At 45.1% G+C, this 25,192-nt stretch overlaps 1 protein-coding gene across 1 annotated transcript in view; it reads right to left on the bottom strand.

Moving 5' to 3' along the window:
* Positions 1-25,192, bottom strand: part of LOC132388816 (NACHT, LRR and PYD domains-containing protein 3-like) — a 71,443-nt gene that overhangs the window by 26,709 nt on the left and 19,542 nt on the right. The window contains 11 exon segments of the mRNA XM_059961238.1: positions 386-454; positions 456-1,193; positions 1,195-2,119; positions 3,972-4,058; positions 12,289-12,348; positions 13,526-13,696; positions 14,826-14,918; positions 15,232-15,309; positions 16,804-16,856; positions 17,515-17,534; positions 19,921-20,079. Coding sequence (XP_059817221.1) covers positions 386-454; positions 456-1,193; positions 1,195-2,119; positions 3,972-4,058; positions 12,289-12,348; positions 13,526-13,696; positions 14,826-14,918; positions 15,232-15,309; positions 16,804-16,856; positions 17,515-17,534; positions 19,921-20,079 — 2,453 coding nt within the window.

Raw genomic sequence — 25,192 nt, 5'->3', positions numbered from 1 at the left:
GAGGTTTTACTCTCCCTCTCACTGGGCACTCCTCTGACCCTTTTTGTCCTTCATCGGGTAGAGGGCGTGAAGATCCGCCACACCTGCAGCAGTCGGTGTAAATCGATGTCAGTAACTGTGAGAAGGAACATTTTCAAATGTTGTTTCACAGGCAGTGAGAAACACGGCCATTCTTGTGATTTACTACCATTACACTAACTGCCATTGTTCGCTGATCTGATGGTCTACAACATCCCTACACACGAAACCACAGAGCTCTCCGTTCTTGAATTACTGACCAATCGCCTCGCAATTTGTCATAATTCTCATAATCTGATTTACCTTTACATTGAAACAACAGAATGTAACACTTTCACAGATCAGACTGAGAAATAAGTGAAGTTACCCCAACTCCTGGCACTTGTGCAGCCCGGGTAACAGCCGCTGGATCCCTTCATACTGAATTACTGCCGACAAGGTCGAGGTGTTGTATTGTATCACACAGTCCAATGACATGAGACAGGACCGCGCAGTCAATCGGGGTCAGTGTCATTCCACTGAATGACAGTTTTTCTACAGACCCCAGTGCGGCCTGAGCCAGTCCACTATTCTGAGACTCAAACAGGTAGTGCAATGTGTTCAGGAGGCTCCTTTTACCAGCTTCACTCCTTGTGTTTCCACTCTGGCGTTTAACATCCTCCTTCACCCAGTCAATCACCCGGCAGGTTGTTTGATGAGGAAATGGACCCAGAAACTCCTCCAGGCCCCGAGCTGTCATTGGGGAGGAGAGACCAGCAACAAAACGGAGAAATACCTCAAATCGCCCATCTGTCGTATTGTGGGCTTCAGTGAGGAATTTCAGGATATCCCCGGGATGTGGATTCATAAATTGCGCAAGTGCAGCTACAAACTCTTGGATAGTGAAGTGTGGGAATGTGTACACCACACAACGGGGAGAATCCTCTCTTTCCAAAAGCTCCATCAGGAACCCGGACAGGAACTGGGAAGGCTGCAGATTGTAGTTGATCAAATCTCCATTTCTAAATACAACCTTCTTGTCAAACACTCCTCTGAAGGCCATCTGACCAACCCTGAGCAACACATCACGTGGGTTATCAATCTCACAGCCGTGGTTTTTCAGTATGTTGTATATATAGTAGGAATATAGTTGGGTGATGGTCTTGGGAACTCGCTGCGGGTCCATGTCTCTTCGCGAAGAAGGGGCCCAGTGCCAGAGCGAGGATACAGCAGTAGGAAGGGTTGTAGCTCATGGTGTACAGGATCTCGTTCTCCTCAACGTGTTTGAAAACAGCTTCTGCTACTGTCGTATCTTCAAAATGCCTGATGAAATATTCCTTCCGTTCTTCTTCGACAAATCCCAGGATTTCAGCCCAGACACTGATCTCTGCCTTTTCCAATAAATGTAATGCAGAGGGGCGGGTTGTCACCAGCACTGAACACCCTGGGAGCAGCTTGCCCTGGATTAAACTGTACACAATGTCAGACACTTCACACCACCACTCGGGATCTGGGCACTGGTGTTTGGGTTCTGTATCTCTCCGACTGTCAGAAAAATCGATTTTATGTTTGAATTCATCCAAACCATCGAATATAAACAGCAATCCCTTTGGGTTTTTCCAGACCTCTCTCAGGATATTCCCAAAGTAAGTGTACTGATCCAGAATCAGGTCTCTCAGGTTTATTCTACAGTTAATGGAGTTTAGGTCCCGGAATTTGAAACTGAAGACAAATTGGAATTGTTGGTATATCTTCCCAGTGGCCCAGTCATAAACAATCTTTTGCACCATTGTTGTTTTCCCGATTCCTGGGACTCCAGCTAATGCTGCCGAACTCGCAGATTTGTATTTGCTTTGGGAAAAGCTGCTCTGGAACAACTGATCAGTCCGGAGTTTTTCCAGCTCTCTGCAGAGATGTTGTTTTCTCCACTGCTCGTGGTCTCTGCCCCTTGCTAGTAGTTCATGTTCCACCAGTCTCCGATCACGAATTGTAGAAATGACCGTGAGCTCAGCGTATCGATCAGCCAGCTGGAAAACCTTCACCTTCTCCCTCATCAGGATCGTGTTCACTCTCAGTGTCTCAGTTTGTGCCCGCAGAGTATCCATGTGTTTCTGTTGAACATCTTCAATGGGAACAGACACATAGTCAAAATGTTAAATTCCTCATCTCAGAACTCAGTATTACAAGAATAGTGTAATTCGAAACTTTAGTATCGATTTAATTCATCGGAGTATGTTCACACACTAAAGCTTGTGTAACCCTTCAGATCGGCAGTCTCATGTCCACTAGACAGTATGCATGGAAATACACAGCAGGACAGGAGAAAGGGAGAGAGTGAATGCGACAGATCCATTATTTAAATGGAACTGCAAGTTTGAAAGCAGGTTGATTTCTAATCCCGGCAATATCTGGTGAAACCCGTCTGCACCCTCTCCGAGTTCCCCAGACCCTTCTTATAACAGGGTGACAGAATTGATCTAATACTCCAAATGCAGCCAAACCAAAGTCTGATACATCTGCAACGTGAAGCTTCATCCGCACATGTGGTCGTGTCTTTTTCATTTATTTTTGTTGTCACATCCATTGAGCTACGGACATTGACACCAGACTCCCTCTGTTCCTCAATGAATTTAGTGTCTGACATCTACTTTAAACATCCCCCATACATGTTACCTCCTGAGGTACAACACTTCACACTTTTCGGGATTAATCTCCGCCTGCTACTTCCTTACCCGCTTCTGCACCACTGGACTCGTAAAGAAACGTCTTCACTCTCCACAACTCAATGACTCACCTCAGCTTCAAAAATTATATATATCACTATAAGACTAATTCATAACATCTCTCTTCATGGTTCCCAGGAAGCTGACAAAGTAGACTGTAATCCCCTTTGGACCATGCCTGTTCGAAATTCTGATCAGCTGATATGTATCGACTTTCACCAGATGGGAATTTGTCTTATAAAAGGTGCTCCCAAACTGACCCCTACCATTAATCTAACTTCCCCAAATTGAACATCCCCCTCTGTATATCACCTAAGCTGCAGGCCGCTCCATATTCATAACCATCTCAGGACTTGAGTTGTGTTCATTGTTCCCAAAACCTCTCCCACTGAATCCCGAGCACGTCCTGAAATAGGGGAAAGCCGATGAAGTGTGGATGAAGTGTGGGAAAGTTACTTGCAGTGACAGTGCGCCTGAAGAATGTGAAACCTCGCGGTAAGTCAGGATCCTGACAGGAGTGTGCGGGACCTCAGAGTGCGCCAGATCCTTGCCAAGTGGGTAAAAGATTTCCCTTTGCGTGAGGGCTCTGCCAGGAGTGTGTGGCATCTCGCAGAATGTCGGTAGACTGTGAGAGGTCTGAGGAGGCTCGCAGCGTGTCAGTCCCTGTCAGGGGTGTGTGGTGTCTACCGGTGTGTCTGTACCTTGCCAGAGGTGTGCGGGGTTTCACAGCGTCTCAGCCCCTGTCAGGGGTGTGTGGTGTCTACCTGTGTGTCTGTACCTTGCCAGAGGTGTGCGGGGTTTCACAGCGTGTCAGACCCTGTCAGGGGTGTGTGGTGTCTACCCGTGTGTCTGTATCTTGCCAGAGGTGTGCGGGGTTTCACAGCGCATTCGGACCCTTCCAGGTGTGTGGGCATTTTCCAGTTAACAGGTATACTCTATATAGGGGTTTACTGCGTAACGGATCTTTAAAATGTTATTTTAGTCTTCGCCATTTATTTGGGGCCGCCAACAGTGTTTATATTATCTTCTTAGAGTGTTGATAGTTGTGTGGAAAACGGTAGTGATATGGCAACAAACAAAGCGGATATGTTTTCCCACTATTCATTCACTCAATGTCCTCGAGTGCAATAGGGAACGTAGGAAAGCATGGATTGTAGAAACAGTTACATTCGAGAATGCCACACCAGTAGAGAAGGTGTTCTTCAATGATCCCGGGGAGTATCTACTTCATGTTCAGAAGTGGTTACTTACAGCGCCTGGATTTAGGTGTTTCAGTAAGGGAAGCGATGAAGACAAAAGAGATGGGGTGTGGCACGGCTGAGCAGAGATAATGCACGGCTACAGAAAAGGAGGAAGTCATGGAGGGATTGCCTACTGAGTCTCTGTGGGTAGAAGTTATAAACAGGAATAGGTCAATAACCCTAGTGGGTGTTTTTTAGAGACCACCCAATAGTAACATGGACATCGGGCAGGAGATAGGGAAACAGATTCTGTAAAGAAGCAACATTAACTGGGTTGGCATCTTGGGAGATATTAATTTCCAAAATATTGATTGGAATCACCCTAGAGCAAGGGCTTTAGATGGGGTGGAGTTTGCTAGGTGTTTTCAGGAAGCTTTCCTGATAAAATATGTAGATAAACCTACAAGAGGAGAAGTTCTGCTTGATTTGGTATTGGGAAACGAACCTGTTCAGGTGTCAGACCTCTCAGTGGAATAGCATTTTAGAGATAGTGATCGCAATTCTATTTCCTTTCCCACAGCATTAGAACCGGGTACGAATAGGTACAGGAACAGGTACAGGAATAGGTATCGGAACGAATCGGTACGAATGGGACAGGAACAAATGTGTACAAAAGCTGCTAAAAATCTCGTCAAGAAGAATAGCTTACGAAAGGTTCAAAAATATAGGCAATGACAGAGACATAGAAGATTATAGGGCTAGCAGGAAGGAGCTTAAGCATGAAATTAGGAGAGCCAGAAGGGGCCATGAGAAGGCTTTGGCGAGTAAGATTAATGACCTCTCCCCCCACAAGATATTATACATGCATGTGAAGAGCAAGTTGATAAGACGTGAGATAATAGGACTAATCAGGTGCGACAGTGGAAAAGTGAGTCTGGAACTGGAGGAGAGAGCAGAGGTTCCTAATAAATACTTAGCTTCAGTATTCACTACGGAAAATGATCTTGGCGATTGTAAGAATGAGACAGCCCATTGAAAAGCTTGAGCATACAGACATGAAGAAAGAAGATGTGCTGAAGCTTTGGGAAAGCATCAATTTGGATACGTCTCTGGGACCGGATGCGATGCACCCCAGGCGACAGTGGGAGGCGAGGGAGGAGATTGCTCAGACTCTGGTGACGATCTTTACATCATCAATGGGGACGGGGGAGGTTCAGGTACGATTGTAGGTTTGTAGATGTTGTTCCCTTATTCCCTCTTTTGGAAGAGGACAGCGAGGCTTTGAGAGGAAGTGCGGCGGCGGACATTTTCAAATTGTCCAATTGCGTCTCAGATCGGAGTTCTGAGAGGCGGGACTGCGCAGGCACGTGCGGAGGCCTGGGAAGGCGGGAAGATATCAAAATAACGCAGCCTTAAGAAGCGGGCAGCGGAGTGAGCCAGGAGCAGAGGGTAGGGCTTGGGCTCAGGGGGCTTAGGCGGAAGAGGGCACAGTAGGATTATCTTTTAGTTCTTGCTATTGTCAGTTATTCGGTAAGTATGAGTGTGAGGGCAGCTTGTTGTTCTCGGTGTCGGATGTGGGAGATCCTGGAGGTTCCGAGCATCCCGGACGTCCACATCTGCGCCAGGTGCACCGAACTGCAGCTCCTGAGGGACCGAGTTAGGGAACTGGAGCTGCAGCTCGATGACCTTCGCCTGGTCAGGGAGAGTGAGGAGGTGAAAGAGAGTAGTTACAGGCAGGTGGTCACACCGGGGACAAGGGAGGCAGACAGGTGTGTCACGGTCAGGAAGGGGAAGAGGCAGGTACTAGAGAGTACCCCAGTGGCTGTAACCCTTGACAATAAGTACTCATGTTTGAGTACTGTTGGGGGGGACAGCCGACCTGGTGGAATTGACAGTGGCCGGGCCTCCGGCACAGAAGACGGCCCTGTAGCTCAGAAGGGTAGGGATAGTAGAAAGAGGGACATAGTAATAGGGGACTCGATAGTCAGGGGTTCAGACAGGCGGTTCTGTGGAGGTGATCGAGAGTCCCGGATGGTAATTTGCCTCCCTGGTGCCAGGGTTCGGGACGTTTCTGATCGCGTCCAAGATATCGTGAAGTGGGAGGGTGAGGAGCCAGATTTCGTGGTACATGTAGGTACCAATGACATAGGTAGGAAAGGGGAAGAGGTCCTGAAACGAGAGTATAGGGAGTTTGGAAAGCAGTTAAGAAGAAGGACCGCAAAGGTAGTAATCTCGGGATTACTGCCTGTGCCACGCGTCAGTGAGAGTAGGAATAGAATTAGATGGAGGATGAATGCGTGGCTGTGGGATTGGAGCAGGGGGCAGGGAATCAAGTTTCTGGATCATTGGGACCTCTTCTGGGGCAGGCGTGACCTGTTCAAGAAGGACGGGTTACACTTGAATCCTGGGGGGACCAATATCCTAGCGGGGAGGTTTGCTAGGGCTACAGGGCAGACTTTAAACTAGTGAGATGGGGGGGGGCGGGAATCAATTTGAGGAAAATATGGGAGAGGAGGTTAGTTCACCAGTAGAGCAAGTAAATAGACAGTGTGTGAGGGAGGAAAGGCAGTTGAAGGAGAAGGGATGCGCTCAGCCCGAAGATGTAGGGGAGAAGAAAGAAAAGGATAATAAATTTGAATGCATTGTTAGGGATGAAAAGACAGGAGGAGGTGGAGAGTATCTTAAATGCATCTATTTTAATGCTAGGAGCATTGTTAGAAAGCTGGATGAGCTTAAAGCGTGGATTGATACCTGGAATTATGATGTTGTAGCTATTAGTGAAACAGGAAGGGTGTGATTGGCAACTAAATATTCCTGGATGTAGTTGCTTCAGGTGTGATAAAGTAGGAGGGGCCATAGGAGGAGGTGTTGCATTGCTTGTCCGAAAAAATCTTATGGCGGTGCTTTGGAAGGATAGATTAGAGAGCTCCTCTAGGGAGACTATTTGGGTGGAACTGAGGAATGGGAAAGGTGTAGTAACACTGATAAGAGTGTATTATAGGCCACCTGATGTGGAGCGTGAGCTGGAAGAGCCAAATGTGTAAGGAGATGGCAGATATTTGTGGTAAACACAAGGTGGTGATTGTGGGAGATTTTAATTTTCCATACGTAGACTGGGAAGCTCATTCTGTAAAAGGGTTGGATGGTTTAGAGTTTGTGAAATGTGTGCAGGATAGTTTTTTTGCAACAATACATAGAAGTACCGACTAGAGATGGGGCAGTGTTGGATCTCCTGTTAGGGAATGCGATAGGTCAGCTGACAGATGTATGTGTTGGGGAGCACTTCGGGTCCAGTGATAACAATAGCATTAGCTTCAATATAATTATGCAGAAGGACAGGACAGGACCTAGAGTTGAGATTTTTGATTGGAGAAAGGCTAACTTTTGAGGAGATGCGAAGGGATTTAGAGAGAGTGGATTGGGTCAAGTTGTTTTATGGGAAGGATGTAATAGAGAAATGGAGGTGATTTAAGGGTGAAATTATGAGGGTACAGAATCTTTATGTTCCTGTTAGGTTGAAAGGAAAGGTTAAAGGTTTGAAAGCACCATGGGATATTAGAAATTTGGTTCGGAAAAAGAGGGATGTCTATAATAGATATAGGCAGCATGGAGTAAAGGAATTGCTCGAGGAATATAAAGAATGTAAAAGGAATCTTAAGAAAGAGATTAGAAAAGCTAAAAGAAGAAAGGAGGTTGGTTTGGCAAATAAGGTGAAAGTAAATCCGAAAGGTTTCTGCAGTTATATTAAAAGCAAGAGGATAGTGAGGGATAAAATTGGCCCCTTAGAGAATCAGAGTGGTCAGCTATGTGTGGAGCCGAGGGAGATGGGAGAGATTTTGAACGATTTCTTCTCTTCTGTATTCATTAAGGAGAAGGATATTGAATTGTGTAAGGTGTGGGAAACAAGTAAGGAAGTTATGGAACATATGTCAATTAAAGAGGTGGAAGTACTGGCGCTTTCAAGAAATTTAAAAGTGGATAAATCTCCGGGTCCTGATAGGATATTCCCCAGGACATTGAGGGAATTTTCTGTAGAGATAGCAGGAGCTCTGACGGAGATCTTTAAGATGTCATTAGAAACGGGGATTGTGCCGGAGGATTGGTGTATTGCTCATGTGGTTCCATTGTTTCAAAAGGGTTCTAGAAGTAAGCCTAGCAATTATCGACCTGTCAGTTTGACTTTAGTGGTGGGTAAATTAATGGAAAGTATTCTTAGAGATAGTATTAATAATTATCTGGATAGACAGGGTCTGATTAGGAGTAGCCAGCATGGATTTGTGAGTGGAAGGTCATGTTTGACAAACCTTATTGAATTTTTGAAGAAGTTACGAGGAATGTTGACGAGGGTAATGCAGTGGATGTAGTCTATATGGACTTCAGCAAAGCCTTTGACAAATTTCCACATGGAAGGTTAGTTAAGAAGGTTCAGTCGTTAGGTATTAATGCTGGAGTAATAAAATGGATTCAACAGTGGCTAGATGGGAGATGCCAGAGAGTAGTGGTGGATAATTGTTTATCAGGATGGAGGCCGGTGACTAGCGGGGTGCCTCAGGGATCTGTTTTGGACCCGATGTTGTTTGTAATATACATAAATGATCTGGATGATGGGGTGGTAAATTGGATTAGTAAGTATGCCGATGATACTAAGGTAGGAGGTGTTGTGAATAATGAGGTGGGTTTTCAAAGCTTGCAGGGAGATTTATGCCGGTTAGAAGAATGGGCTGAACGTTGGCAGATGGAGTTTAATGCTGAGAATTGTGAGTTTCTACATTTTGGCAGTAATAATCCAAATAGAACATACAGGGTAAATGGTAGGGCATTGAGGAATGCAGTGGAACAGAGAGATCTAGGAATAACAGTGCATAGTTCCCTGAAGGTGGAGTCTCATGTAGATAGGGTGGTGAAGAAGGCTTTTGGAACGCTGGCCTTTATAAATCAGAACATTGAGTACAGAAGTTGGAATGTAATGTTAAAATTGTACAAGGCATTGGTAAGGCCAAATTTAGAATATTGTGAGCAGTTCTCGTCACCGAAATAAAGGAAATATATCAATAAATTAGAGCGAGTCCAGAGACGATTTACTAGGATGTTACCTGGGTTTCAGCACTTAAGTTACAGGGAAAGTTACAAGTTAGGTCTCTATTCATTGGAACGTAGAAGGTTGAGGGGAGATTTGATCGAGGTATTTAAAATTTTGAGAGGGAGAGATAGAGTTGACGTGAATAGGCTGTTTCTATTGAGGGTAGGGGAGATTCAAACGAGAGGACATGATCTGAGAGTTAGGGGGCAGAAGTTTAAGGGAAACACGAGGGGATATTTCTTTACTCAGAGAGTGATGGCTGTGTGGAATGTGCTTCCTGTAGAAGTAGTAGAGGCCAGTTAAGTTCTGTCATTTAAGGTAAAGTTTGAAAGGTATATGGACAGGAAAGGAGTGGAGGGTTATGGGCTGAGTGCGGGTAGGTGGGACTAGGTGAGATTAAGAGTTCGGCACGGACTAGGAGGGCCGAGATGGCCTGTTTCCGTGCTGTGATTGTTATATGGTTATAAAGGGAGTTGAGATTGCCCAGTGTTTCGTACTTCAGGAGTTGGTAGGTTGAAGGAGAAGATCCTGAGAGGCGGTATTTATGAACATTTGGCGAGGCATAATATGATTAGGAATAGTCAGCAAACACGAGGAAATCTGCAGATGCTGGAAATTCAAACAATACACACAAAATGCTGATGGAACACTGCAGGCCAAGTAGGATCTATAGGAGAAGCACTGTCGACATTTCGGGCCGAGACCCTTCGTCGGGAATAGTCTGCATGCCTTTTTCAAAGGCATGTTGTGCCTTACAAGACTGATCGAATTTTCTGAGGATGTGACTAAACACATTGATGGAAGTAGTGCAGTAGATGTAAAGTAAAATGGATTTTCGCAAGGCATTTGACAATGTACCCCATGCAAGGCTTATTAAGAAAGTAAAAAGTCATGGGATCCAAGGGGACATTGCTTTGTGGTTCCACAACTGGCTTGCCCACAGAAGGCAATGTGTGCTTGTAAACTGTTCATGTTTTACATGGAGTTTGGTGTCCAGGTTTGTGCCTCAGGATTCGTTTTGGGACCCCTTCACTTCGTGATTTTTATCAATGAGCTGAATGAGGAAGTGGAGTGATAGGTTAATACATTTGCTGATGCAATAACGCTTGAGAGAGCGTTAGTGTGAAGGGCTGTCAGAGGTTACAGCGGGACATCGATAGGATGAAAAATTGGACGAAGAAGTGGCAGATGAAGATGAAGTTTCACCCAGCTAAGCGTGAGCTGGTTTATATTGGTAGGTTAATTATGATAGCAATATATAATATTAATGGTAAGGCTCTTTGCAGTGTGATCATAGTGATCTTTGGGTCCTCGTCCAGAGTACACTTAAAGCTGCTGCGCAGGTTGACTCTGTAATTAAGAAGGCATACTGTGCATTGGCCCTCATCAATCGAGGAATTGTGTTTAAAAGCCGAGAGGTAATGTTGCAGTTATATAGGACCCCAGTCAGACCCCACTTGGAGTACTGCGCTTTGTTCTGGCCGCTTCACTACAGGAAGGATGTGGAAGCCGTAGAAAGGGTGCAGAGGAGATTTACAAGGATGGTGCCTGGATTGGGGAGCATGCCTTTGAGAGTTGGTTGAGTGGACTTGGGCTTTTCTCTTTGGAGAACGTGAGGTGGTCAGCTAGAGGAGTACAAGATAATGAGAGGCACCGATCGTGTGGAGAGTCAGAGGCTTCGTCCCAGGGCTGAAATGGCTAGTAAGAGAGGGCACAGTTTTAAGGTGCTTGGGAGTAGGTAAAGAGGAGATGTCAGCTGTAAGTTTTTTTACGCAGAGAGTGGTGAGTGTGGAATGGTCTGCCGGTGGTGGAAGCGGATACGGTAGGGTATTTTAAGAGACTGCTGGACAGGTATATACAGCTTAGAAAAATAGAGGACTATGCTTAACTATAGGTAATTTCTGAAGCAAGTACATGTTCGGCACAGCATTGCGGTCCGAGGGGCCTGCATTGTGTTGTAGGTTTTCTATATTTCTATGTTACTAAGTAGGTGTTAGAATTCCATAGCCGTATCCATTCCCTTGGCCGGAAGCGTGAAGAACACTGAAGAACAATTTTGCAAGCAATTTGTAGAGCTATACTAAATCAGTGGTGCAAGGAAACTGAGGGGTTTTGTTACCTGAATATGGACCAACACAATTATTACAGAAGTGACAGAGACTGAGAGATCTTTCTAAAATTCTTGATTACCCTCTTTCAGTTCCTGTAAGAACATTGCCACATTTACGGATTGTTCTTGGAAGTGAGAGTTGCTGAACCAGGATACTGGTAGGGATTCCTCAGGTGTCTGATCAACTCTTTCGAATGATCAGATAAAGCATAAACTACTGGAAGATTACTAACTTTTGCAATGTCTGTCTTTCCTTCGCTCTCTCCTCTGCTAAATGTGCAGTTGGGTAATCCAGTACTGCCTTTGAATATGAAGCTTTTCAGACTCAGAGCCCTTGCACTGCCCAAGGCTCCATTTCCACAGACGCAATGTACTTATGAATGAAGTGAGCTTCTCATCAGTCTGGCGCAATTAAAGGTGTCTCAACATTATTTATCGATTTGTTTAGTTTTTCGCCACATTAACAAAACACCGGGTTTCCCTAATCTAATTGACAGCTCTTACTCTCCGACAATTTTCATCACACACCGGAGTGAAGACATGAAATTCCGTTCTGTGGATTTTTCAACCTCCACCTCCCCCGCTCCTCACCGTCACTGACACTGTCTCCCGATGGGCTGTCCATTGTTCGCAGTAAGAGACTGCAGATGCGAACAGACTGCGTGACATTTGCTGTTTTGGGATTGGACAGATTTGTAGGAATATTGCCTGGATTTATATTTAAAGGGAAGCTGTTGCTGTTACTCTGTGACTAGAACTTCAATCGATATCCAACTCGAAAAATTTACGATCTGTGCGGACAGACGGTATTTAGAGAAATGATTTAGGACGAGGGATGTTCGGCAGTGGGAAAGGGGGAAAGAGGCAGGTAGGATGCGGTTTGACACTTTGTGGTGCAGAGATTTCCCAGATTTCCCATCCACCGGATCGCTCCTTTGTCTGCTCTGACCCCGGTGGAGACAGCTGTAGTTCCAGGCACCAGCGTGCAGTCCCCACATTTCCCAAGCCCCGAACTGTCTGCCTCGTTGCTCATTATGTCTTTTGAAAACTTTTCCATTGGAGGCAATGTTTCCATGTGCCTTACTATGTGCTGTGTCACAATGACAACATTTCCCTGTTCAAAGCTCCGTGGCTCATCAACATAACGGCCCTGCACAAGTATCAGCCGTTGGTGGAAACAGCTGTTTCTTCACCTACCTTTCAGCTGACTGGGAATCTCCCGTAAATTGGGGTTTGATCTCTCGTACGGTGCACACCCTGTATAAATTTAAACAATTTGGTGAAATGAAATATCTCAAATTATTAAGTTTGTGTTGTTTATATCCAAATTGTGATTAATCTCTGATATCGCACCATGTTCCTGTATTTCCTTCAGTATTTTGTCCAACTTTGGGGCGCCGTTCCGCATTTTCACAAACGATTCCCACATCACCCTCCGGGCGCGGGAGCCTCTCTCAATCACCAGGCTCAGGAGGAGTTTAGAACTGTCCGCCCACTCTCCCTTATCAGCGAGATCAGAGATTTTCTGTCAAGTGTAGAAATGAACATATTGGGGACTGACAGATTCACAGAGAATGAGAAGTAAATGATGTGCTCTTTATCGGGATCACACGGCCGGAAGACGATCCTCTCTGGAGATGGACTGTACATTCAGAGCAGAGCACATAGAGGGACATTCTCCGTGAACATGTCCCACCAGTCAATGGGATCCTGGTTAATCCGTGACAGCTTCCTTCCCGTGATTCCTAACCCATAAGTAATCCCTAATCTATTTTGACAGTGTCAAGAAGAAACCATAAAGTATGATTTATTGTAAAGCAGATGAACGAAGAAGTCAATGAAGTTTTTTTTTTATATGTATATATACAGAGAGATCAGCCTCGGGGAAGTTACAGAAAAGATGATGCGATTAATCGTCTCAGTCTGCCAGTGTCTAACATGATGGCGGCTGGCACCTACTGTCTTTCCATTGCCTTATCTGGTGGCGGTTTATCAGTGATTACATCACAGCAAGGTAGTATACCACGACTGAAACAGTTTCCAGTGACAAATTATAAAACAAGCATCTCCACCCAGATTTGAACAATGACAAGCACCTGTCGCATCCGCCGATAATGCCCAGGTTCTCACCGAAATCCTGCGGTCACGCTCTGCGATCTTCCTAAACTGAAATATCGTACCATATTTCCATTTATTATCTATTATGTTACGCCGATACACCTGTTATCCGCTTCCCTCGCTGTAAAAATAAACAATAACCCACCAGACTGGGGGACATATTCATCCCTTTTCCATCATTGGTTCAGATTCATAATTCTATTATTGTTTATTCACTACTTATTTACCAGTTGTCTATTTATCTACTTTAACTGCCGATGATTCAGATTTCTGACAATCATGACGTGTGAAAATTCAAACCCATTCTCCTGCTCACTTACCCGATGTTCCTCTCCACTGAGCTCATCCTTGAACGTTAACGCCAGGCTCATTCCGTGCACCACTCCTTCGATCGCCTGCTCCAGCCTGTCCCGGTAGAAGTCAATCAACTGCAGCAGCTTGAAATCGTTCCAGTATGCCAGGAGTTCGGAGATTCCTGAGCTCGGACCTGTGAATTAAAGCGACGGAATATAGAGACATTGTCGAATCTCAATTGGTCAGCACTTTTCTATCTAGAACCTAAGGTCGGTGCGCCATGTTACCAAACACAATTATGAATAGACACACACAGGTTTAACCATTTGAAAGCAGAAATCAGGGAAGGGCTTACACAGCGAAAGACATGGCACTGAGAAATATGGATCCAATTCCAAGAAATTTAATGAATTGAAAGTGGCGTCCCGTGGAGATCGGGTCGTAAATTGAGCCTTGGAACATTGCATTTTGGTAATCTAGCTACTGAGTGGAGAAATTGGAGGTGTATGAGTAGTTCATGAGGTTTAGCTTGGAGTTGCACCTTGGATCGGCTTTAGTATCTCTCAATTCTCATTAATACCACCTGCATTTACATGCTTCAACGGCCAAAGTTGTTATAAATGGTGACCCAAGCACCTTAAAGCAGAGGCAGAGTGAGACAATCGGAATGATTTGAGGTAGTTAACATTACACAGTTCCGTTTAAATGTAAAAGTTAAAGAGAAGATTAGGAACAACATTCTGCTTCGTCTGACATCAGTGGTGTGAACAATTCTTGTCCATTGTCGAAGTTGTATCAGGAGAAAATTCAAAAGACCTAACAAATTCAACAATGCTTTGTGAAACTGAAATCACGCTGACTGAATCCATTGGAATATTTTTGAGGATGCAACGAGCAGGATAGATAAGGCGAGACCAGAGAATATAGACCATTAGGAATTTCAGTAATGAACACAGCATAGATAAGCAGGCAAGCGTAAACCACGAGGGGTTGTGGATAAAGTAACAATATGGACACGAATTGGTGGGTGGAAGTACATAGAGTAGGCATAAATGGATTGTTTACCAGATGAAGTGACAGGTGGTACCACTTGAATTGATAACAGTGCACGATCAAATCAGAATAGCCATTTTCATGAGGGAAATAATGTAACATATCCATGTTTCAGTATGACCTAAGTCTGGATGCAAAGGTGAGACTCGAAGAGACGCTGGCGACAGATTTAAACTGACCTAGGATGTAGCGAAATATCTATCAGAGACAGAATGGATATCAAATATACGATTGGCCACTTTGGTGGTAATGACAGGATGGCTATGTACCCGGGTGTTTTTCTGATGTTGATTCCACTGACTCTCGTCCATCGGCAGCTGCATCAGCCATTGTGAAGACAGGTGTTAACAGATTGTAGTTCCCTGCAAGAAACAAAACCGGGAGTAGGGTCAGGAAATAATTTAGGTATAATGGAGAAAGCGGATATGCGTACCGAAGAACATACAGCCATATAAGCATAGTCCTCTCCAATGAAATGATGATGCAGCCTGATCCTCCTGCACACACCAATCATACAACTTCTGAAATATACTCCATGGCCGGATTACTGGATGAGCTTCCCATCCCGCGGCATGGATCAAGAGTCAGGTGTCACACTGGCTTGTCAAGTCAACAGAACGTCAATGCAGGTTGCAGTTCCAGAGAAGGAAACACGCACCTCTTGAGCCCACCTACCTCTAGTGGCGCTATGGTGCTCAAAGGACATCTGGTCCAGCAGCGAGCGCTCAAACACTTTCACTGACCTCGGCTCATCTATAAATTTCAATGACAAATTGTATACATTTCTCGAACACCCTGTTTCTCAGAGGTTCCTTCCATTTTTAAAAAAATTATGAAGTATCGACGATTACATATCTCGTTTGAGGCAATGCATAGCGGCTCAATCCTGTCTTGCCTTAAACCACCATATTTTCACTGGCTGGAATTCAGCCCCTAAATTGCGACCAAGAATTATTGGAGCATTTCATCCGGTTATCAGCAGATTGTTACATTCAAGATTGACAAAAATATATTCAAAACAATTTTAAATGCTGGGATTATTCAAAAAGACAGACCGTGTGTTAATATTTCAGGTCGAGGAACTATAATCAGAATTGAACCTGCCCACAGCTGTTACCGGAATCTGCCGAACACTTCCAGTATACTCGTTTACATTTCGCATTTTCCTTACTTAAGATTTATTTTAATTATTTAATGAATAAAATTTTTACAATTGACTGTAAAAATATATCTTACTAAATTAAACAAGACTATATGAATGCCACTCTACATCAGTAATGCGACAAATTTCGACGTTTTATTAGGGTGTGTACAAAACCAGTAACATGGAGCGCTACCTGTATGCATCGCTTATCTCATTTCGTTGCACCCGAGAGGACGCTTTGACTGCTCAGTGACAGTCACCAGTCCTTGATAAAATCACTGACCAGAGGATCAGGATGACACGCGAAGTGGGGATAGGGGTGGGGCGCTGCCTCGGAATGGTTGTTGTGGTGTTGCGTACTGTGAATAAGTCTCCTTGCAGTTCACAAGCAATGAAGGGAGACTCTCTTCACAAGCAACCCAACAGAGAAATTATAGATTTAAGTCCCCGTGTGGTCAGCGTAATTCTCCGGACAATATTTCGGCAACATCTGAAGCTTATTGAACAGTTCTTTGTTTGTTTTTGCCACTGTGAAATGACTATATTTCATAGAAAAAACTTGACTGAAAGTTAGAGAGAAGCACACACAAACTTCTGGAGGTACTGAGCAGATCAAACAGCATCTATGGAGAAGAACATACGGTCAACGTTTCAGACCGAGACGTATCATCGGGACGTCGATTGCTTCTTCATCTGCCTGGTTGCTACATGACCTGCTCAGTCTTGTGTGTGTTGCTCGGGATTTCCAACACTCGCTGATCTCTTGTTTTGTGACTAAAATATATATATTTCTCAGTAACCTACCTTGTAATGGGTCTCCCCATTCGGATACCTTTGAGTCCGTTACCAGTTTTGTGGGTAAATGTGCACTCCGGAGTAAGTATTACTTTCATTTTATAATCAGAAACAAAAAGACGAATTTATCAGTTGATGCCCTTCTCCACCCACCGCACCCGGACAGCCCCAGCCCCGCACAGAATTGGACCGTTCAGTTGCTATGTTTTTCAAAGCAGGGCAACAGAGGAATCGGCAATAATTAAGTCTCGATCTCAAAAATGCACATATTCGAGATGGGGGAGGACTGCCTGGATTGGAAATGCTACCAGTGGCCAATTTATTAGGTAGATATATATACCAGCGAAGCAGGTGGCGGCAGCTGAAAACAAACAAAAGAAAAGTCATGCAGACATGGTCAACAAATATCGAGGGTTCTCTTCAAGATAGGGAACAAATGTGATCCAAGTGTCTTTGACCGTGGGATGTTTGTTGGCGCCAGTTTCTCAGAAACTGTTCAGCCCCTCGGACATTCACGTATTCACTTCATTTACCGAGATTTGTGCGAAAAACAAGCAAGAAAAATCAAATCCAGTGTCTGGCGATTCTGTGGGTCAAACATCGCGCTAATGAGAGAGATCCAGGAGATCGGTCAGGCTGATTCAGTGTGATAGGAAAGCAGCAGAAAATGATTTTTGCACGTAACATTCCGAACATTGAAGTGGACGGGCAGCGGCAGCATAACGCCCCGAACATACACTCAGTGTCCACTTCATTAGGTCCAGAACATAGTAAAGCGCTCACTTCCATAAGTTTTTATTAACAGCCAGTGGATTTACTTGGAGAAGGTTTATATTAAATATCACTGCCAGCTGTACCCTGTCATTACTAAAATAATACGCATACAGAAAAAACACAGATCCATAAAGGCGTGCAATTTTAGAGACCGTATTGACTTGTCAGCAACACTACACAGACTGCCGTGACGAGTGGGCGCATTGAAACACCATGACTTTTCCCCGTATAGTCTCTGTTCTTACCTCGTGTTGAACTCCTGAGTCTGGTCGCAGCAAATTGAAGCAGCTGAATTTTATGTGCCCTAAGTGTAAGCGAACACACCCTGAGCAAGGGTCAGTTGATAACATGCTCATAAACATAAACCGATTGCTTTTCAGAACATAACGCCACATCCTATTCCACAATGCGTATGTTGAACCGTACAATAATTTTCATTGCTTGAATGCGTATTTCTAACATATGGCTCCAGCACGACTTACTACTTCAATGCACGATTGCAATTAGTAACACACTGGAAAATTTGATCTTCTCCACAGGGGAATCAGAACCGGCATCCAGGTTCTGTTCGGCTGTTGTCGGCGCTTTGATTTATTATGCACCTTGGGCCTAGTTTATTGCCAGACTATAAACTCCAGCGATAGCGCAGGTCAAAGACCGCTGTGGGTTTACTGCGCAGGCAACGCAGAAGGAAGAGCTCTGCGAGCTGTGGACAGATATTTTCCCTTTGGAACACATTTTGTTATGTACACTGGATTCTTCGTTCCTCCAGTCTTAACTGCACTCCCATTGCTTATACCTACACTGATTTCAAGGTTAGCCCGTTTATAAAGCCCCTTTTCGCATGTGTCCGCTGGTGGTCCATCAGAGTGATGGGCCAGTTTGGCTGCAAACATGCCGAGATTACTATCCCTCGCAGATAGCTAATGGTCACAGTCGATAGCAGAATATGAACCCCCTTCTCCTTCACATACTGCTCACATACTGAAAAGACGTGACCATATCACAGCCGCAATCCTATCAAATTACGACCATTTCGCGCTTGTGAATTTACCTGATATCTCATTTACTTTACACATACACCTACCGCGTTAGAGATCGATAGAAAACTCCTGAACATTAAATCAACTGGGTGTCTTATGTGTCAGAATGTTCTGCTGTATTGTTGAATTAATATCAGGACATTGGGCCTCTCAGTGCTGTTCCTCCATTCTGTATGATCACAGCTGAACTGTGATATCAGCGGCTTTACAGCGAATATAGACCCGAACGGTCGGTGAACACAGCCTGAGCAATGTTCAGATCACAACACTCAAAACCTGAACTTCACCCTTTATATCCTGAGCCCTACACTGTTTCATGACGCTTTTCTCAAACCACGCAAATACTCATTTTACATGAATGAGTCTTGGTAACATGTGTTCCGAGTCAGAAATATTAATTCAGTGCATGATAGCAACGGCCAAGTTTTCTCTAGTAAATTCGATCTGTTGCCGAGAGGACTCGCAACCTGCATTTGGTTTTGTTCGGTTGTTCTCGGTGCTTTGATTTATTCTTCACCTTGGAACCAGTTTATTGTCAGACAATAAATTCCAATTTGCTCAAATTGCTCAGGGCAAAGACCGCTGTGGAGGTATTACAAAGAGGCATCAGAAGGAAGGACGCTGTGAAATATCATGAAATGTTATGCATATTTCATTTTCTGAACACTGGACATTCCCCTTCTTGTGATTTAACTGTGCGCCAGCTGCCTGCTCTCAGGGGTATCCCGATAATAAAGCTATCCTCAACAGGTGCACCCAGTTACACCCGATTACAGTGATCGTCAAAGTCACACCTGTGCTGAGATTATCAACTCCCAGAGATAACAACCGGTCAAAGGCGACAGCAAGATATTAGCGCCCGTCCCCTTCAGATGACTGCTCACTTCCTGGATCAGTGACCAAATCACAGCAGCAATCATATTCCATTTATCTTCTTTTGGAATATATTTTTATTGAAGTTCATCATCAATCAAATATTTCCCTAAGATGTATTTCAGACATTGTATATATATACACACACACATACACACACACACACACATATATACATTTAGTGATATGTCACAAATCTCTACAGCCATTTCTGATGAATTTGCATCCGTCATATTTCATTTACACGTACATCTCCTCAGTAAGTGATGGAGAAACTCGGGACATTCAGTTCACTGGATTTGTCTTGCTGCGGGATTATTGAATTTAAAGGAGTTCATTTGACCTCTCAGTTATTTTCCACGTCTGAATCACAACTGATCCACTATCATCACCGCTGAACTATGACCTCAGCGCTCCGTCGCCGCCGGTCCCTCCGGTGTCCATCGAGGATCTGTGCAGTGCGGAACTAAACACGTTGAAACATAAATTATTTCTCTTTTCAAAGTAAAAGTTCAAAGCAAATGCACTATCAAAGTAAATATCTGACAACATGTACAACCCCGAGATTCATTTTCTTGATATTAAGCTGCAGTTTAAATCTCTGGATCATTGGTATCTCTTCTACAAAAGGGGTGGGTTATACCTGAACCCGAGGGAGGTCACTGCCTGCTCATTTCCTTTCCACTTCCTGACACTCACTCAGGTGCATGCATCCTGAAACTTTGGGGTGCTCACCTCCTTGCAGCCATTATCTATCACCTCCTCAGTGTCCCTTATCAACCGATGATCATCCAGCTGAAATTTCAGTTCCTTATTGATTTGCACGAAGAAATACAGCTTGGTGCACCTGCTGAAGACCTGATTTTCCGGAAGATAATTGCGGACTATCAACATCTCCGAAAAAGAGAACAAAAACTGACGGGGATAATCCGCACTAACAGAGAAAGAATGAAGAATGAAGCTTGTTCTCGATGAATCCTCTCCACTCCAAAAAGAGGACCCCTGAAGATATTGGAAATCCGAGCAAGACTCACACGAAATGCTGGAGAATCTCAGCAGATCCGGCAGCATCTAAGGAAAATAAAAGTAGCTGACGTTTCGGGCCGGAGACCTTCGGCTGGACTGGAGAATAAAGGCTGAGGACTGGATTTGAAAGGTGCGGAAAGAGTAGAGAGAAACGCCAGGCGATAGATGAAAGCTGGATGAAGCCAATAGCTGGGAATTTGATTGGTGAAAGAGACCGGAGGCCATGGGAGAAAGAAAAAAATGGGTGGAGGAGGAGCAGCAGAGGAAGGGGACAGGCGGTCAAGAATATAACATACGAGAGGGGTAAGTTCATGGGAATGTTGAAGTGGGTGCTTGAAAAATCGACGTTCAACTCGGAGGCAACCAAAACGGATTATAAGGTGTTGTTCCTCCGTGACCTGATCTCGACAGTTGAGGAGACCATGGATGGGTATATCGGATTGGGAATGGGAAGTAGAATTCAATTGGGAGATCCCGCTGGTTCAGGCAGACAGAGCGTAGGTGCTCGCGAACCGACTTACAGAAGGCCACACTGGAAGCACGTGCAGAATGTCGCCTGACCTGGAAGGGCAGTTTGGGACCCTAATTGTTAAGGCCAGCTGTAGCGCTTGTTCTGCTTACAAAGATAAGTGCCAGAAGGGAGATCAGTGGGGAGGGACGTATGAACAGCACTGGCCCAATCACAAAATGGCCTTTCGGCGTGTCCCTGCTTTATTATATATTTTTTCACTTTCTAATTGGCAGCAAGCAAACCCCGCAAAAACGTGAGAGCAGCTTTATTCTTAGTCACCCTCACGGTCCCGAGAGCAGCCTCCACTCTACGTCCCAATTCAACTGGGCCGCAGGACAAAAGCGGAAAGCCCTCGAACGACCCTTTCTAATCGCACTCACAGGCCTGTAAATTGCCTCCTCTCTTGCTCCCGATTGAATTGGGCCATCGGAAGAGTAACTCCACAGGAACCATGTATGCATCATGGAAACATCGTTGTGACAATACCTCTGTGCCCAGTGCAGTTCATTTAGGAAGGGTGGGAAAATCTGAAGACACAGCCTTGGCCAGGCCGCCGGAGACGAGCGACCGCCAGGGATGCCTCTGTGACGTCACCAGTCAATCTGCCTAAGTCGCTGCAACTGAAAATGAATTTCGTGTCCTCACCATCTCTAATTCCTTGCAGAACAAGAGTGTTTATGAAAAGATGAAAATTAAGAAAACCTACTGTGTTTTTTAAATGCTCATCACTACCCGTGATTATCAAAGTCTGACGGCGAAAGATTCAGTGAGTTATAGACGGGAAAGAGGGACGAGGAGAGTAGGAGGGAAAGAGACTAGAGGAGCATGAAGGGCATGGTGAGAGATGGAGGGAGAGAGAATGAAAGAAGAGTGGGCTGAGAGGGAGGGGGAGAGAGCGATGCTGGAGAAAGCTGCTGGGAGAATGAGAATCGAGGAGAGAGACGTGGGGAAAACGGGGAATAAAACTGAAAGAAAGAGACAGAGGAGAGAGAGGGATTGCGGTGATTGGGATGGGAAATAGACACTGGAGAGAGCGAGAGAGACTGGGAGCGAGAGTCCAGGGTTGGGGTCCCGGAAGACTGACTGGGGGAAGAGGCGAAGAAAGAGATTGCTTTAGAGATTGGGTTGGTCCCCTCAGCTCACTATGTGTGCCCTGACCATGATGACAATTTTTTACTGCATGGTTGCCTGCATGTGCGTCGGATGCCTCATTGACGATATCCCCCAGAGGATTTATCCAACTTACTGTTCGTTGTCCTGAAATCTCCTCCTCCTTGTTATCCACACGTCTGAGAATATTGTCATACCCCCTTCCTGATAGAGTTAGTTGTATCTGCCTCTCTCTCGCTATCACTCGCCTGCTGTCTTTGACTTCGGCTCACTGTTGCGCGCCCTCCTGGCGCTCAAGCACAGATGTGCTCTCTCCCTATCGCGAACAATAGTTGATGGTATTTTGTTTAAGTTGTAAAGTAGTTAAAATTCTAGTATTGTGTGTCCATCTGTTGTAAAGGCCTGTCTCCTTACAGCAATGCTGACGGCAGTTATAAAGGTTTGTGCCTTTACGGTATCGTGCTAGATGTTGTGAAGCCGTGCATCCTCCCGCTCTGGCAGCGGCTGCAGTAATGATCTGCATTCTTACCGTATGGTGCCTGCTATTCTAAAACTCAGTTAACGTTCTCTATCTGGAGGACAGTTGAACGTGGCAGAGGGACTGTGAACCTACAGGTAGGGAAGGTTGAGGAAAAGAGAGTGCAGATAAGAACGGGTCATGACGGGAGCAGGAGTGTTAGATACAGACGGTATTTTACTCAGGGATGAGGCAATGTTGTCAAAACCTAGAAGCAGGGGTAACAGGCTCGCTTGAACGTTCAATTTATTAAGGGAGGGAGAATCTGTGCAAAGGTAAAATCGATGGAAACGAGTAAACAGAGACATACACCCTTCATCAGGACTCTGTGGAAGTCCGTGGAAGCAGAGTCCTGGGCTTTGGCTAAGTGGGCTTCGGCGTAAGGGGATTTCGGTAAGCTTGTGTGATTGCTCGCTGAGGGGAAGAAGGTAAGGTCACTAGGTGCTTTTTAGACTTATTCTATTAATCCAGTTCAGGTATGGGGGAGACAGTCAGAGCAGTGGTGTGCTCTGTATGCAGTATGTGGGAGGTCAGGGACAACACAGTTGTCCCTGATGACCACACCTGCAAAAGGTGCGTCCAGCTGCAGCTCCCATCAGACCGAGTTAGGGAGTTGGAGCAGGAGCTGGATGAACTACGGATCATTCGGGAGGTGGAGGCTGAGATAGATAGGAGTTATCAGGAGGTAGTCACACCAAAAAACCAAGAAGTAGGCAGATGGGTGACGGTCCAGAGAGGCAGGGGGAGCAGGCAGAGAGAGCAGAGCGCCCCTGCGGCCATTCCCATTAACAATAAGTACTGATAATGGGGATGACCTACCAGGAATGAGTTGTAGTGGTCCTGCCTCTGGCACAGAGGTTGAACTCTCAACTAGAAAGGGGAGGAGGGAAGAGAAGAGAGCGATAGTTTTAGTGGACTCTATAGTTAGGGGGGCAGATAGGAGATTTTGTGGGGCAGATCGGGAGTCTCGGATGGTATGTTGCCTCCCTGGTGCCAAGGTCCGGGACATCTCAGATCGGGTGCAGGCTATTCTTGAGAGTGAGGGCATGAACCCAAATGTAGTGGTCCATGTAGGGACCAATGATGTAGGTAAGGTGAGTGAGGGGGTCCTGCTTAGAGAGTTCAGGGAGTTAGGAGTGAAGCTGAAAGGCAGGACCTCCAGGGTGACAATCTCGGGATTGCTACCTGTGCCACGTGCGAGTGAGGCGAAGAATAGAATGATTATGCACATTAATACGAGGCTGAGAGCATGGTGCAAGAAGGAAGGGTTCAGATTTTTGGATAATTGGTCTTTGTTCCAGGGACATTGGGATCTGTTTCGAAGGGATGGTCTACATCTGAACCGGAGGGGTACTAACATTGTTGCAAGAGTATTTGCCAGTGCTGCTCGGGGGGGTTTAAACTAGATTTGCAGGGGGCAGGGATCCAGATCCAGAGAGGTGGTCAGAAGGTGCATGGGGTTAAATGTGTACAAGGTTTGGGTGATCTTGAGAAGGTCATCAAAATTCAGGGTGGAATTTGCCCGATGGACGTTCAAGGAGCTGGGTTAGGTACAGTAGACAGTGTTTTAAGCAAAGAGAGGAGGAATGGGCTAAGAATTCTATACTTGAATGCGCGTAGTGTCAGAAATAAGACAGATGAGCTTGAAGCTCAGATGAAAATGGGGAACTCCGATTTTGTTGGGATAACGGAGACATGGCTGCAAGGGGATCAGGCCTGGGAATTGAGTGTACCGGGGTATACGTGCTATCGTAGAGACAGAAATATGGGAAGAGGGGGTGGGGTGGCCAAGTTGATGAGGAATGAAATTCAGTCCTTAGCAAGAGGTGACTTGGGAATAGGGGAAGTAGAGTCTGTGTGGATTGAGCTGAGGAACAGTAAGGGTAAAAAGACCCTAATGGGTGTTGTGTACAGGCCCCCAAACAGTAGCGTGGATATTGGGTACGTTGATTAGGGAGTTAACATTGGCATGTGCTAAAGGTAATGCAGTCGTTATGGGAGATTTCAACATGCAGGTGGACTGGGAGAATCAGGTAGGTGCTGGACCCCAGGATAGGGAGTTTGTGGAGTGTCTAAGGGATGTATTTTTGGAACAGCTTGTGCTTGAGCCAACCAGGAACGAGGCTATTTTGGACTTGGTGATGTGTAATGAACAGGAATTGATAAGTGATCTTGAAGTAAAGGAGCCATTAGGAAGTAGTGATCATAACATGATGTTTTTATCTACAATTTGAGAGGGATAGGGGCAGATCAGAGGTGTCAGTGTTGCAATTAAATAAAGGAGATTACGGAGCCATGAGGGATGAGCTGGCCAATGTTAAATGGGCGGATGCCCTGGCAGGAAAGACAGTGGATCAGCAGTGGCAGATATTCTTGGGCATAATACAAAAGATGCAAATGCAGTTCATTCCAATGAGAAGGAAGGATTCAACGAGGGGGAAGGGGCCACAGTGGTTGACGAAGGAAGTCAGAGATTGTATAGCATTAAAGAAAAAGAAGTATGACAGGGCTAAGATGAGTGGGAATACAGATGATTGGGAAAGTTTTAAGGAACAGCAGATCTTAACTAAAAAAGCAATACGGAGAGAAAAAATCAGGTATGAGCTCAGTCTAGCTAGGAATATAAAACGATAGCAAAAGCTTTTTTCGCTCTGTGAAGAGAAAGAAGATAGTTAAGAACAATGTTGACCCCCTGAAGAATGAATTGGGAGAAATTGTTATGGGAAACAGGGAAATGGCAACAGAATTTAATGCATTTTAGATCTGTCTTCACCAGGGAGGACACAAGCAATCTCCCAGATGTATGGATGGGCCAGGGTCATAAGATATCAGAGGAATTGAGA

The sequence above is a fragment of the Hypanus sabinus genome, unplaced genomic scaffold, assembly GCF_030144855.1.
Source record: "Hypanus sabinus isolate sHypSab1 unplaced genomic scaffold, sHypSab1.hap1 scaffold_417, whole genome shotgun sequence".
NCBI classification, from domain to species: Eukaryota; Metazoa; Chordata; class Chondrichthyes; order Myliobatiformes; family Dasyatidae; genus Hypanus; species Hypanus sabinus.
Note: the sequence above shows the minus strand (reverse complement) of the source record. Positions and strands in the feature narration are given on the sequence as shown.